Genomic DNA, 14,865 nt, shown 5'->3' on the forward strand with positions numbered 1-14,865 from the left:
TGTTAACAGAACAGAATATGTTGGATAGGTGCAGCCGTACTTTATACTGTAGTGGCATTTCTTTTAAAGGTAGGGTAGGTAATTCACATCAGAAACACTTTTTGTTATCTTCCATGGAATGCTCTTAACATCCCGATAGCAATGAATACATGAAATGCTTTGACAATAAATATATACAAATATTTCATCTGTGGAAGCCGTGGCGCTGTAAACAGCAAGTCCAATTATCTGCCTCGGCCCACGTCAGATAACTGGATGGCCTACCTGCCTGTCAGCCTTCCATCTGTGCACAAACTTATCTCGTGCCCTCATTGGTCATGTGCGCGTTCGTGTGTGTTGGAGGAGGGGCTCTGTAAGGAAGTCTGAAGGAAGGGGCAGATTTTTTTCGGTTGTGTACTTTCAAATTCTAGCGCACTCGAGCTGGTTTCTCCTTTCTTACCTACCCTACCTTTAACCTCAGGACTTTGGCACAGGTTGAGATTTTAATACTGCATACAAATACTCCATTTAGACATCTACTCAAGATAATAGACACACTGTAATCCATGCATTTACCTGAATGACCTTTTGTTGCTTTTTAAATATCTCAGGCAAGTTGGACAAACATACAAACACATTTTAGAGATGCTTCGTCAATGTTATATTGATGTGGCACCGACTATGAAACATCTGGTGACCACAGTGTAAACACAGTTAGAAAAAAATAGCAACAGCAGGATGAGGAACAGAGAGCAGAGTGAAGGGGAGAGCTGCTGAGCTGTAGATGCAAATGCCCCTCTTTGAATCCCAAATTATCAGCCATCATCACGACTTGTAAATAAACAGGCGCAATATATACACCCCACATCCCATGCCAACACACTCACATCTTTAAATACCCCAGCTCTGACGACTGAGATAGTACTGCTCATCAAATTTGTGCGTGAGCAAGCCCAGGCTAAATTTGCAGCCAGGGAACTTACGCAATCCTCCCTGGTCTCCCTCCTGTGTCTATACAATGGCTGAAAACACACAGATCTCAAAGCATCCCAGCCCTCCTCAGATCCCACCCCCACTCTACAACTCCGCCACTATTCCTGTACCAGCACAGGCCGCCACAGCACAGAAATACCAGCACCTCCAAGAACAGACGCAAAGCCTGTCAGAGCATCATCACATCCCACAGGACAGCTTGGGGAGGGGGGAGGGAGAGGAAGAGCAGGTGGAAGGATGAGCATCGCCGCTGTCGAGAGAACAGAATCAACAGAGAGGAAAGAAAAAGTAAACACTCTGTCTGTGAGGGAGAGGACACAGTTTACAGTTATATCCTGACAGATCAGACACTGTCTCTCTTTCTGTTGATCTGACTGATGGGTGTTGTTGATATGATAACGTTTATGAGAACCAGGGGTCATAACAACTGCTTGATTTGGAGTCATCCTTAAATACCTCAAATACCCCTGTGCACTACATATAAATTAAAGCATTACATTAGAGCCGATTTATAAACATTTAAAGACAAAAATATGACATGACTAATGTCCTAACGCCCATACCCAATATATGTAAGTTGTGTTCAGTGTGCATGGAGATATTAAAGCTCACATGGAAAAAAACATGGACCCTTTTAGTCATATTTCAAACACATGGTAGTGATACACGTCAGCCTATTGTGGACAAAAAAAGTATAACGACAACACACATGTTCTCACAAAAAAGTTCAATGATCCTAGCAAAACTTTTTTACACCGATTGTAACACACTCATCGTGATTCCTAACCTTGGGGACAAAACTATTTAGATCAGACCTGCACTCATCGACCACCAGGATTATTATTATTATTATTTTGCGCCTCTTCCCTAATCATCTGCCGGGAACTTCAATAATGTTTTGTAAGGGATGAAAGTCATTTTGGTTGTCCAAATGTTTGAATTAATTTGAGTGTTATAGTTAGTTAATTTGTGTTTGGATTCAAAGGTTTTAGAGAGGGGTAATTAATAATATAATATTTTTAGCCATGCTAGCGGAGTGGCTCGATGCATGGTCTACGGTTTGGTCCAAACTGAAACACCTCAACAACTATTCGATGAATTGGTATGATTTAAAAAAAAAAAAACATTCATGGTCCAAAGAGGATGGATCCTACACCTCTTTGTGATCCCATACTTCTCCTCGTGGTATTTCATAGAATATCCCAACAACTTTTGAATTGCACATTCAAGCTTATGAGGATGAATTGTTATAACGTTGGGGATCTTGTGACGTTTCATTATTTCAGGGTTTGTCCAATAGTTTGGGTTATGACAAAATGGCTTCCTGCAAAACGAATGATATTCCCACCAGCCTGTGCTTTGTTTTTAATGTACATTTTATTTGACCTGTTATCAGCATTTAGTTTGAAACTCTGCAGTGCCCAAGTACAGCCAAGCACAGCCTCTGGCCTTACTGTAGTTCAAGTTTATTAGCTTTTCTTAAACAGAATGACTGAAAGAACACGTGCATGAGTCCTGTGAGGCCCGCAGATGTAAAATAATAATAATAAATAATAGCCTTGTTGCTACAGCTATCAATGGCTGGGTTAATGTAAAGCTGACACAAAAGCAGGAGGAAGCACAGGGTTTGGAAACATTTAAATCAAATGATAAAGCAGGTAGAGTATGGAGAGGACAGACACTGAGAGGAATCTATTGGTCCTTCCTGTCGTCCTCTCACAGTGTAGATGGACGGTTGCTGAGGATAACCTGTGTCTCACCTAATGATGAACAGGAAGTGGTGTGTGAGCAAAGGTGCTATAATTAGCTGCATGTGTAAAAATGACATTTCTGTGTGTGTGTGCATGCGAGCAGCTGTGTGTGTGTAACAAGAGAGGAGGAGGAGGCAGATTGTGAGACTCTGACAGTTACTAGAGGGAACATGAGGGGGGAGAAATAGGGAGGGATGGATAGAGGGAGTGAGGGAACGCAGTGGAGGAGGAGGCGAGTGCGTGTTGACGCTGTACGTGGCGTCAGCGCGATAAGAATAGAGATTGTGCGTGTTACGCTGCTGAGACATAAACCTCACACCCTCAGTGGGGCAGGCAGTGCTCACTCTGACTGTGTGTGTGTGTGTGTGTGTGTGTGTGTGTGTGTGTGTGTGTGTGTGTGTGTGTGTGTGTGTGTGTGTGTGTGTGTGTGTGTGTGTGTGTGTGTGTGTGTGTGTGTGTGTGTGTGTGTGTGTGTGTGTGTTCACAGATATTACCCTTGCTATGTTCATGTGTGCATGGATGAGTAAACTGTTGGTCTTGCAGTGATTTTTATCTTCTTGTATTTTTACAGTTAATACTTTCTTTCCTCTTTAGTCATTAGAAACACATTTACTTTTCATTTCATTTCTGAACATCAACTTGATAATAACTTTGAGAAAAGGGATAATAACACGGTCTATATTTAGGTTTGGAAACGATTAGCATATAAAAGACACAAGGAATAAGGACACCTTTAAACACATCTTTAATGATGAAATCGATTTCATTACAATGTGAAGTAATATAATTGTATTACATAACAATTAAATGATACTCATGCATACTCTGCATATTATATTGTATACATTGTGTTTATGTGTATGTGTAAGGGCATCTTCCTCGTACATTTTGTATACTTTATATATTAAAGTTGTTATATTATTGATTAATATTCAATTATTATACCTCTATTTATTCAAATCCTTACCTTTCCTGTGTGGGTAGTGTTCTGGGCTGCAACTGCATTTGAATGTGCAATCCTGTATTGTATCATGACAATGAAGCTGACCTTTAACCTATATCAGGCCATATCCATAAGTATAACGAAAGGTACATGAATCATAAAGAATAAAACAATGGCTGAGCAACGCGTGAACTGAGCCACCGCTGTTGCTTTGGAATAAGGTTTTAAATACACTTTATATTTGTCTTCGTTGTTTAATAATCAACGGCATGCTGTGTTCAGCTGGGTGTAAGATAGAGACCCTCATCACAAAGCGTCTTCACACTGTCAGGAACTGAAGCAGCCACTGTGGAGGGACAGCAGAGAGCAGAGAGCAGAAACAATAAAAAAACGTGTTCAGGTCACCATGACCACACAACACAGCATTTGGCAGATACTCACAGAGTTGATCCCTCTGTCTTTCACCTCCTGACTGGTTTCTGATTCATACAGCGCTGAGGAGAAGAGGGAGGAAATGACTGTATTCAGTATCACTGCAACAATTAATAACTTCTGCATCTGGTTTAGATCCTGTCGAGAAATCTGAATTTATTTAGTAATAGCCCTAATATGAATAAAACGTATAATGTAAACCAAAACATGAACATATTTCACTCAAATGTTCAATTTAACTTGGCAAAAAGTTACACATCTTAATCATAACAAGGGAGACATAAGTACATATTTGAATTAGGTAAAGGAATAATACAACAAAGAAAAAGTCTGAGTAAGTAAAAATTGCAAAGTACACATGTATTATCAGCTAAATATATTTAATGTATCAAATAAAAAGTATTATTTTTGCATCAACATTTTACTGTGACTGATATACTGCTTAAGTGTCCTTGTTAGATTGTTTAGGGTTGAGTGCAGATGGGCCGAAAATAAAATACCACTGTAGATCTTACTGTGTGTGCGTGTGTGCGCGTGTGTGTCTTACCAAAAAGCTTCTGCATCCTGGTGACACATGACACATAGCTGTGGAAGGGCATGTGAAGTTCTCCTGATGCAAAGCGCTCAGACAGCAGCTCAACCACCTTGCTATCACACTGCATTCCTGAGAAACAGAGGAGTGAACAAAGGTGTGAAAACCAAACAACAGCCACAATAGGGGCACAGTGTGGCGTGTGAGTGTGTGTGTAATTGTGTATGTGTGTGTGTTTCTGTTGTGTGCATACCAACAGCTTGCAGCGCTGTGCTGAGTTCAAAGGGGCTCATGGTCCCAGAAGAGTCCTCATCAAACTGGAAAAAGATGGACTGAAAAAGAAAGCAGCATCAGAATAAGCAATGACGTCACAACCCCATTTTTAATACACACACTGACACACAAACACACACACCTGCAGATGTCGCAGACTGGACAGCAGGGTTTCTGTTTGTTTACGGGTGAGACTGGAGCGCCCTTTAGTCTGTCAGCAGAGTTAAGGAAAGAAGACTGAAAAGGTAAAGTTATGAGGAATGTTATTAAAGTTTTGAATGATACCAGAGATCAATTAAGTTAATAACTCAAGAAAAACACGTTATTTCTGTAGGACAGAGTAAACTAGACATAAATGCAGAGCAGTCAAAGTCTAACAAGCGTTACAAGCGTTCTGAACTACAAGGAGACTGGATTTTGAGTTATATTAAAGAATATACTGAGGACAAAAGGATACATCCTCTCCAAAGATGAGCTGTCGGCATGTCTCCAGTGGCAGATGGTAATCTTTCTCAAGAGCTGTGATTACAGGAAGAAAGGCACAGATTGATGAACAGAACGAAAACAATGGTTTTAATTGAATTAAGATGGGGAAAGGTGAAGGCAAGGACAAGTTTAATCACTTTTATTACTTATTACTTTATTGCCAATCTCGATGTACTCTGACTGCAGCTACATGAGCTTCTGTCTAGACTGGTGGCGACCTCTGAGGGTCCACTAGGCCAACTTTTAAGAGAAAGCTTTACTACTTTGCTCCCATCTAGTGGCCATTACGGGTATTAGATAGTCAAATACCACTTGTAGGGAAGCTTTGTGTTATTTTCAGATGCAGCTAGAACATGTTAAACCTAATATATTTAAGATGTTTTACCTGTGTTGAACAGCTTCATGAGCTCCTTGGCATTCAGTCTGTCATCCTGCCCGGGGAGACAAAAGCAATACCATGAGCAAAGGCCTCAAATTCACACTTTTATAAAAAACGAATAATGTGTCTCAGTGAGGATGACTTCTTACAGGGCCGGCATCCTCATCAAAAGTCTTCAGAACTTTCAATTGATCCTCTGGAGAGACTGGGGTAGCCATTACCTGTTTGGCGCAAACACAGAACAAACGTAAACATATAATAATCTTTTAGTCAGCTGCAGATGGGTGACATGTCTGAACGAGACAGATCAACTCACCGGGAGGAACCCAGAGGAGCAGGTGAAGTCCTGAGTCCTGAAACAAAAAGTCCACACCAGATTGTCTCTTTCATTAATTAATGTTATACACTTAGAAATAATGTATTATAATAAGTTGATTCACTAATTATGGATACTGGCTTGATTTAGACTTCAAAATTATTATTATCTTCCTATTAAAATGATTTAAAAAATCTGAAACTCAGGTGTGAATGTTAACATACCTTGGAAATAATCAAGTAGGGGAAACACAACTCGGCTTAAATATACCTAGTTACTTTCCATGTCTCTTAAAAACCTAGAAATAATGAATAAAGTGGTCTGCCAATTAATAAGAAAAAAACCATTAATCTCCACTCCAGGAAGCTGAAGAGGGTGATTATAGTTATAATGAGTACTAGCGCTCAGCTGTGTAATTGACTTGTTTCTGACAGAAGCCATGATAAATCAGCCTATTGCTATTAAGACTAAATGCAATTGTCTAAATACACAGTAGCTTAATGTTGTATGTTTGAGTGTAGGTACAGGGGAGTGTGGGTGACTATGACTGGGCCTTTGAGAGTGGGTGAGGCAGGAGGTGATGCAGGGACCCTCAGGAAGTATTCTTTGACGCTTATAACAATTACAAAATGCTGCTTTAAAAAATAACCGTTTTTTGTAGAGGAAAGTATAGAGGAATAATAAATTCAGCAAATAAGTCTTCTTTCGATTTTTGTTCCATGTTTTAAGCCCCCAATGCTAAATCCCTTCCATCTTACCCCAAAGTGTTTCCGGTCTTGGCGAAAATGCGGACATAGAACTCTCCGGGCTGGTTGGGTCGGTAGGTGGACGGCACGATGATGTAGTTCCCCGGGTCCAGATGCAGCTTCCTCCACGTTCCCCTGCGGGACGTCACAGATAATGAGTTACATTTATACATTTACACCATTACGGCCAATTGCAACCTTAAGTACTCTTGGATACATTTTATGGATTGACATTGTTGTTTTATCTGTATGTCCCTCACTTGGTTATTGGCGGCCCTGGCTAAATTATTATAATTTTTCTTTGGATGATAAAGTATTTCAGTTGGAAAATTACTACTTTTGAGGAACCGATTTGTTACATTGAGGTAAACATTTTAAGGGATCACTCTTGATTTAGGGCACATTAATCACACAATAAGCAACATTTACTGTGGCCTATAGTACTAAGTGAACAGAATGCTGATTTTATCAAAAGTTTATTGAAGAATTACAAATGAACAGTCATTATTCTTCACGATGCTGTTTTACCTCTGAGCCACATATTTTCCAGAGCGACCCACGGGGCGAGTGGTCATGAAGAAGTGGCGGCTCAAACACGCACCCTGGAGCTGTATGAAGAAAGATATTACAAGACCTTTATAAATGATTACTGAGAATATTGGATTATTGTTATTATTTCAAGCAGATAATGATTATTTCTCCATTGGCCATAAATCACTCACCTCAGTTGGAACCTGCAAATGAAAGAAACACAAAGACAGATGTTAGTTTATTCAGGAAACAATATTAATTCAATAAATACATAAAAGTAAAGTCAATGTGACCTGATAGATGTGGAAAGCAATGTGGCGGAAGCTGAGTTTATTCTTCTGCCTGCGGTCTTTCTGCAGCATCTCCACCAGCACGGTGCACTTTTTGGCTTTCTGCTTCTGTTTCTCTGCTCTCTGCTTCTCCTCTGCGGTCATCGGCTCATCATCGTCGTCATCTTCATCTTCCTCATCATCATCATCCTCCAACTGTGGCTGGTCCTGCTCCGTCAGAACCAACTGGTACTGAGGATTTTTCCAGAAGGATCCTTAGGGAATAAAAGTTTGATAAATAACTTAAAAAGATCTAGATGGAGCTTAAATGTATGTAAATGTATAGACTTTAACATACGGTTGTATCTGCGGCTGCCACCAGCAGTACTTCCCGTTACCCAGAATCCTTCATGTTCAGTGATGTTCCAGACAGACGGGGAGGCAGGAGAGGAAGGGGAGGCTGTGATTCCCTCCTCAAGATTGTCAGGATTCAGACTGCAGAGCTCCACGATGTCAAACAGGTTGTGGAAGTCCTCGACACTGATCCTGATAGAGAGGAAGATTTACATCAGAGAGCTTATAGTTTTCAGAGCCAGTATTCACTCACTTTCTGTAGAGAAGTACAATTTCAAAGTACTTACTTTACTTGAGTAATAGATTAGTTAGAAAATGCATACTCACAAAGCTGAAAACTATTTTTTAGAGATACGTGTTCTCATCTGACAGCTCCACAACCAACACATGATGATCTTATAGAATATGATGCATATATGTAGATTACACTACAGCAGTTAATTAAGTAGTGGAAATTAAATAAGAAAATTAGAATGGACACCAGTAATATGCAGTTCACACGTTGATGCAACAGTTAATTTAATCAAGACACATCAAAATACTGAAAGTAAACATTTTCCTTTTACTTAGGAAAGGCTTTTAACGCAGGATTTATACTTGTGGAGTATTTTCACAGTGTGGTTTTAGAGGAGGAGGAATATTAAGTACCCCCACTTACCAGAACTCTCCATCTTCTTTCTTCTTCAGCTCAATCCTTTCTTTCTCCTCTTTGACCACGTCATCCCACTCCTTACTCCTGCAGCCACACAAAGAGAAAGTGAGTGGGTGAGCTCTTTCTTTACAAACGTTCAGAAACAGGAAGCTTACTCACTTGTCACTCCAGGGTCCGCGATACTCGATAAAACCCCAAGGGTTCCTCAGCCTCAGCAACAAAATCTCATTGGACGCTTTCATCACCTGAAGAGTGATGAGAGAAGAAACTCATTATAAAAGATTGTTTGGCAGTTCTCAGCGTGTTACTTGTAATAAGAGATGAGATGAGTCAAAGGTTGGCCAAAATATATCCACAAGGTCATGAGTAGCTTTTCTGGAGCATTTGATCGTATCACATGGTCGTCTACTGTCCAAAATCAAGAATGAGATTTACAATGTTTAAAGGGGCCCTGTTATGTGTTTTGGGGGTTTCCTTTTCATGTGTTAAATAGGTTTCAGTGCATGTAAATGGTCTGCAAAGCCAAAAATCCCAAAGTTCCCCCCAGAAGGAGGTTCTCTGCCTAATACGCCTCGATTGGACTTCTTTGCTGACTTCCATAACATAGTGACAACACTATGTAACACTTGTGCTTCTATTTGCCGGCACTTCAACACATTCTACGTGATAGGCTAAGGGGCGGGAAATCTATAAGCTATTGACCAATCACAACAGAGCCGGCCAGCTAAGCAATCAGAGCAGACTGGGCTCTGGTTTCAGACAGAGGGTGAAAAGAGGTGCTGCAGCACAGGCAGTATGAGAAAAATAAAGAGCTTTTTGAACATTTAAGCATATAAACATGTCACAGTAGACCAACAAACAGAAATATCAACCTATAATGAGCATAAAAGGGCCGGTTTAATTCAACATGATGAGAAATTAACAGGAAATAACATGACATTAATTTTTATTTCAGTGCTATTATATGGGAATGAATAGGATTATACTAGTGTGAAATATAATTAGATAAAACAACATGTTATTTGGAAAACAAGTGGTGAATATATATTAGAAAAGTTCAAAGTGCATTAGATTTGATACCCATTGAAATTATGAAAATGAATTAGAAGATAAAATGACGTTGTTGTTTGGAAGTCTTTGTGGAAAACTGAGTCATACTGGCCTTGTCGGTGTCGGTGATGGCGTATGCGTGACCTTTTATCAGCCCGTTTCCTGTCACTTTACCGATCTCAAGGTAGCTGCTAGCCTGTGAAGACAGAGAGAAGAGCTGAAGTGACTGTACGGAGCATCGAGCAGTGCAGAGTGAACTTCTGGAGGTGTGTTGTTTACCTGGATGAAGCAGCTGAGCAGGCTGCCTCGAGACAGGGCGGCTGTCAGAGACCTCCAGAGGACTTGAGGGGTGCGGGATGAGACCTGCAGCGAGTATGCGATGCCTCCTGTAAAGTCCTCCATCCCCTCTGAGATGTTGCCCCCCTTCAGGCTTCCGTATGATCCGACTAACCTACAAACGATCAAGTGAGAAAGAGTATTTGTATCACTGCAGCGACACACAGAAAAAAGAGTGGGTGATCAGGGACATTACAACCCTCAAACATATGCTTGGTAGTGGAAACTGACTTGGCGTAGGCCTTCTCCACCAGGGCGCTCCAATACTCATTACGGGTGTGAGAGTAGCTGAAGAGCAGACGGCCTTCACGCACTGGCAGCCTGTCGTCCACAACCACCTCCACCCACTCACCATACTGCCAGAACTGCTCAGGGAGAGGGAGGGAGAGATAGAGAAGAAACTGGTGTAATTTATCAGGAGGAAGGTTAGTCAGGAAACTAACCTTAACCTAAACAGGCAACAACATCACAGGGGTTATTCAGCATCATCTCATGGTCAATACATTTAGCCTTAATCATTTTTTTGAAAGGTTTTGTTTCCTCACTTTTGTATTTTTTTGATATTTTTGTTGTAGTGCAATATGCTTGTTGAATAGTGTTTCTGTGAATGATATCCACCCAGTGGACATGGCCTTATCTATGTATATATATGTATATCCAAACTTCATTTAACATGAGATAGGAAAGATCATCTAACTTTTGGCACATTATACTGATTTCTGTTTTACATCTTATGTGATTTGAATCACTTTAAATTGCCTGCTATTCACATACTTAATACAGTATCACATGGTTTATTAAGAAAGCTTTTAAGACAAATTAAATAAACCCTACATTTTTTTAAACCACCAACCGAGGCAGATACTGGCCATGACTTAAGGTGTGTACTATAAGGTGTACACAACAGCTGTGCGTACGTGCGTGCGTGTGCGTGTGCGTGCGTGCGTGCGTGCGTGCGTGCGTGTGTGTCAGGGGGAGTCACTGCCTGCGTGTCTGGACTGCTCTCCCATCACCCTGACAAGGCATAAATACTTTCCAATCCTTCTGTCCTGCTTGTCAAGTCTTGTCTCATCTCCCTAACAGTCTCTGAAGGTCCAACACTCTGGGGAAAATCATTTCTGAGCAGATAATGATCCATATCTAACAACTGTGTTTGCTTTGAACTGATTGAATCATCTAATAATGCCATATGTATTGTATCTGTGTTAGTCAGAGCCTGTGCATGATCTCTAAATGTAATAGCTTCTGATGAGGTGAAGATTAGTTTTCACTTTTGTCTCTTTGCAGGATAAGTTGATACCTGTTATTAAATGACGCATCTGTGAAAGTACGGCACCTAAAGCAGTACACAGCTTAATGACAATAGGCTAAATGTCATATTAGATAGAATATGAATCACTTTAGAGACAGAGAATCAGTCCTTGCTTAGAAGAAGTTACATAACATGTGAATTAGTTGTTAATAATAAATCCAACTTAATATCTATAATGATCTTCAATACATAATTGATTACAACCAACACAAACTTTGTTATATATTTGGCCTGTGATCAGCACTTATTGAGCTTCAAACACACCCAGAAATGTGTTTTATACTTTATATGTAATATAATGTTAAAGGCACTTGCTCGCTACGTTTTCATAGAGGTTGATGCCTAGCAACGTCCCAAACACAACAAAAAAGAGAAAATGCAGGTCATTAGGGATCTCAACAGACCTGCTAAACCCTTTAAGTAATGAGCCAGAGGGACTGGTTAGTAGGAACTGCTTTTAAGGAAACTCATTTTGCCTTAAAAACCCCTATTGTGTCAGTTGATATCATTCTCACATTGTGCATACTTCAAAACAAAGTAACATATTACCACAAAATGTGATTGTTTGTCTAAAGCATCAAGCATCAGCCACACTTCCACCTAAAACGCTTATTTGCAGGTGCAATAAATGGTTAAAACTTAGATGCAATTACAGCTTATAATAATAATTTGTTTTCCTAAAGAATATAGGCCCTAAAGCAACATGCGTTAAGGCTAAGACAAGGCAGGGGCTGAGATTGAGCTGCAGGGCAACGATAAAGGATATGAGGAAGACTGCTTTTTGTTGGTCAGCAGCAAACAAGGTGTGAGTCTCACTCTCAACTCACTTGATTGGGGAGATAATTACAACTTTTCTCATCAGAAAAAAAAGTGCTGGGAGTCTACTTACCCTAAAATGGAAGATCCCTGCGTAAGGCTTGGATAGGCTTTGGTTGGGCGGCACCACCTTCACAAAGAGTTTGGGGTGCATGGTGAGACAGGACAGCGACGCCAGCAGCCAACAGTTACCTGATTCACAAGAATACCCACAAGATGCTGACATGAACACATCTTAGAAGATACTTAGTGCTTTATAATGAGTGATTCGTTTTTTTACATAAAAGCCCAGAAGGCACTGGTCTTCCATGAAGCATAATCCATGTTCTCGTCAATGCTCTTTCAACCAGGTTCACACACACAAAAACCTAATAGGCCACATTCCTCTCCAACAGAAAACATCTGTTACATGTTGTGTTCCTGGATGTCGCAAGAAAATGCTTTCTTCAAACACAAGAAGACGAGCAAGAGGAACAAGGAGTTTGGTATTGATCAGTGCAATATGTCCATAAACTGGTATCATAAACTATCAATTGAGAAATCTCAGAGGGGAGAAGGGAAGTTTGCTTTTTTGTGGTTCACCACAAATAATAAGAGAGATTTGTGAGGACTGATGAAGACAAGGACTGGACCCTCGCAGATTTAAAGTTAAGGGAACACAGAGTGCCCCTCCTCTTTCCCCCTCACTGAGTGATAGAAGTTTGGTCCCTGGAGCTGTGCGGTGAAGACATCCAGTTCTGGATGAAGTCATTGTATTTTACTGCAATTAAGTCATTAGGAATAAAATGAACCACTTTGCACCAGAATGTTGTTGAATGCCAGTTGAAGACAATTCATCATGACACATCCCAGTTCCTCATCACTCCGGGAGAGAAGATGAGCAGGGGGCGAGGCCGATATGAATGTGTTTGTTGAAGTTTACAGATGTGTACTCACCCAGTTGGCCCTGACAGATGTCAGTGGTCCCAGTCGTGCCCTCCACAAACACAGCATTCTTACTGATTTCCTTCACAAGGAGCAGAGGAAAATGTGAGCACAACATGATTAACACCACAAACGTCATGAGTACATGTGATGAGAGAAGACGTTTTAAGAAAAGGTTTAAAAATGATTGGATAAGTCAATCCGACATAATTAGTCATTAACACTTTTTAAAATTATAATAATAACCTGAATCCTCCTTTAAACTGAAATACCAAAAATATCACCAGTTCCAGCTACTTAAGTATGAGTATGTTCTCGTTTTATTTAATCATATATGATATTGAATTGAATATCTTTTGTTTACGGACTGGCGGTCGGACAAAACAAGTCATTTGAAGACATTTACGAAAATTTGAAAACATTATTAAATGCTGATTATATTGACCAAACCATTTACCAAGGAAGAAAAGGAAACAGATAAATCATATAAAATGTATAAAACTAAAACTAACTCAAACGTATCATTAAAGACAGCCCTGTTGTTACTAATTCTTATTAATCCCTTTTTACTTTGTAATGTATTATATCAGCTAAAATCCTAAATTAACATTTTCCTTATGTTGTAGCCTACCTTACATCTCAAAAATGTTTTCTGGCTTGGAGATTACTTTAAAAGTACAGTACTTTCATTAAAGTTTTATTCCTGATATTATTTGGTTACATTTTGCCCCTCTAAAGGAAACTGCTCCAGGAGACCTGAGCCACACCTTCACTATGAGTTGCTTTCTTCACCTCTGCAACAAATAGAGTCTCTGTGAGCAAGCAAAGCCAACAAGATACTAAATTACATTTCACATTATGAGTGGCTTAAACAAATGAACACACCTTCCGTTGGTTTTAAACAAAATGTTAGTGTGCCAGCAGAATGTTTTTGATATGGAAGCAGCACTTTTTGTTATGGCTGTGGAGGAAGCTATAACATGACATGCATATTTATTGATTCTTCAACAACTGATGTTGAATAAATGATTAGAATTTAATCCAAAAACGCAACTGGAACTCTTATATGCACAACTTTATCTACCTTGGGTCGCTGCCACTTGATCGCCTTCTTTGGATCCGCATCTTCCGGTAAACCGATGGACTTCTGCTCCGCCAGGAAGGTCGGGTCAGCGAACATCTCTCCGGACTTCAGACACTCTTCCAGCAGAGACTTGAAGTCCTGATCCATGAACTTGATCGGGTTCTCGATGGAGCCAAGAGGTGCCTTCTTGTTGGTTGCCATGCTGAATCTGCAGTCAAAATCTTTATCCGCACAATGTGTTAGCAGCCGGTGCTTAAATACAGTAAAAAGTACACACCCCCCGCAGCCAGAGGGACACTCCTCGGCTCTGCCCAGCCCGCAAAGGTATGCAGAGCGCCGGGGGCCGAGGAGAGCTGTAGTCGGACTAATGACACGGTGCCAAAAGCCTCTTTGATCCCCTTTATTTATCGTCCATCCATCACTATCATACTGACAGAAAGAGGCAACAGCTTCATCCAAAGTACACAACAGCTGTAACAAAGCAAAACAATGTTTACCACAGAATATCGTCATTATTAAATACAAAAATGTAAGCACACAGAGCTTGGATTAAAGGATTTCCAGAATAAAAGTGAACCACATTTAAGCCCTATGTCATGTGTCAAGGAAATACCTATCCGTCTTGAAACTCATATTAACCACATGTTAACCTCTGGAGCATATCCACAGACACATTGAATGATCTTGTGTTTGTTAGGCGTGTGGCG

The 14,865-nt window shown here is 40.3% G+C and overlaps 1 protein-coding gene across 1 annotated transcript; it reads right to left on the bottom strand.

Annotated features, from left to right (window-relative positions):
- Positions 1 to 3,451: 3,451 nt before the first annotated feature.
- On the bottom strand, positions 3,452 to 14,865 carry capn12 (calpain 12). The gene is made up of 22 exons (XM_034115332.1): positions 14,159 to 14,865; positions 13,087 to 13,156; positions 12,224 to 12,342; positions 10,254 to 10,387; positions 9,966 to 10,137; positions 9,799 to 9,882; positions 8,796 to 8,881; positions 8,643 to 8,720; positions 7,989 to 8,176; positions 7,655 to 7,905; positions 7,553 to 7,564; positions 7,359 to 7,438; positions 6,843 to 6,965; positions 6,085 to 6,121; positions 5,918 to 5,989; positions 5,775 to 5,820; positions 5,361 to 5,422; positions 5,046 to 5,114; positions 4,884 to 4,962; positions 4,646 to 4,762; positions 4,108 to 4,160; positions 3,452 to 4,012 (listed from the first exon to the last, which is right to left on the bottom strand). The coding sequence occupies exons 1-22, from the start codon at positions 14,669 to 14,671 to the stop codon at positions 3,986 to 3,988; spliced, it is 2,472 nt and encodes an 823-aa protein (XP_033971223.1). The 5' UTR covers positions 14,672 to 14,865; the 3' UTR covers positions 3,452 to 3,985.

Source organism: Trematomus bernacchii, unplaced genomic scaffold, assembly GCF_902827165.1.
Source record: "Trematomus bernacchii unplaced genomic scaffold, fTreBer1.1, whole genome shotgun sequence".
Taxonomy (NCBI): domain Eukaryota; kingdom Metazoa; phylum Chordata; class Actinopteri; order Perciformes; family Nototheniidae; genus Trematomus; species Trematomus bernacchii.

Excerpts from the sequence above, each read along its gene's own strand:
- capn12 (XM_034115332.1), bottom strand. The coding sequence starts at position 14,671 with ATGACGATATTCTGTGGTAAACATTGTTTTGCTTTGTTACAGCTGTTG. Across the intron at positions 5,990-6,084 it reads GCTCCTCTGGGTTCCTCCCG|GTAATGGCTACCCCAGTCTC; the intron begins GTGAGTTGATCT and ends TGCGCCAAACAG. Across the intron at positions 4,963-5,045 it reads CCAGTCTGCGACATCTGCAG|TCCATCTTTTTCCAGTTTGA; the intron begins GTGTGTGTGTTT and ends TTTCTTTTTCAG.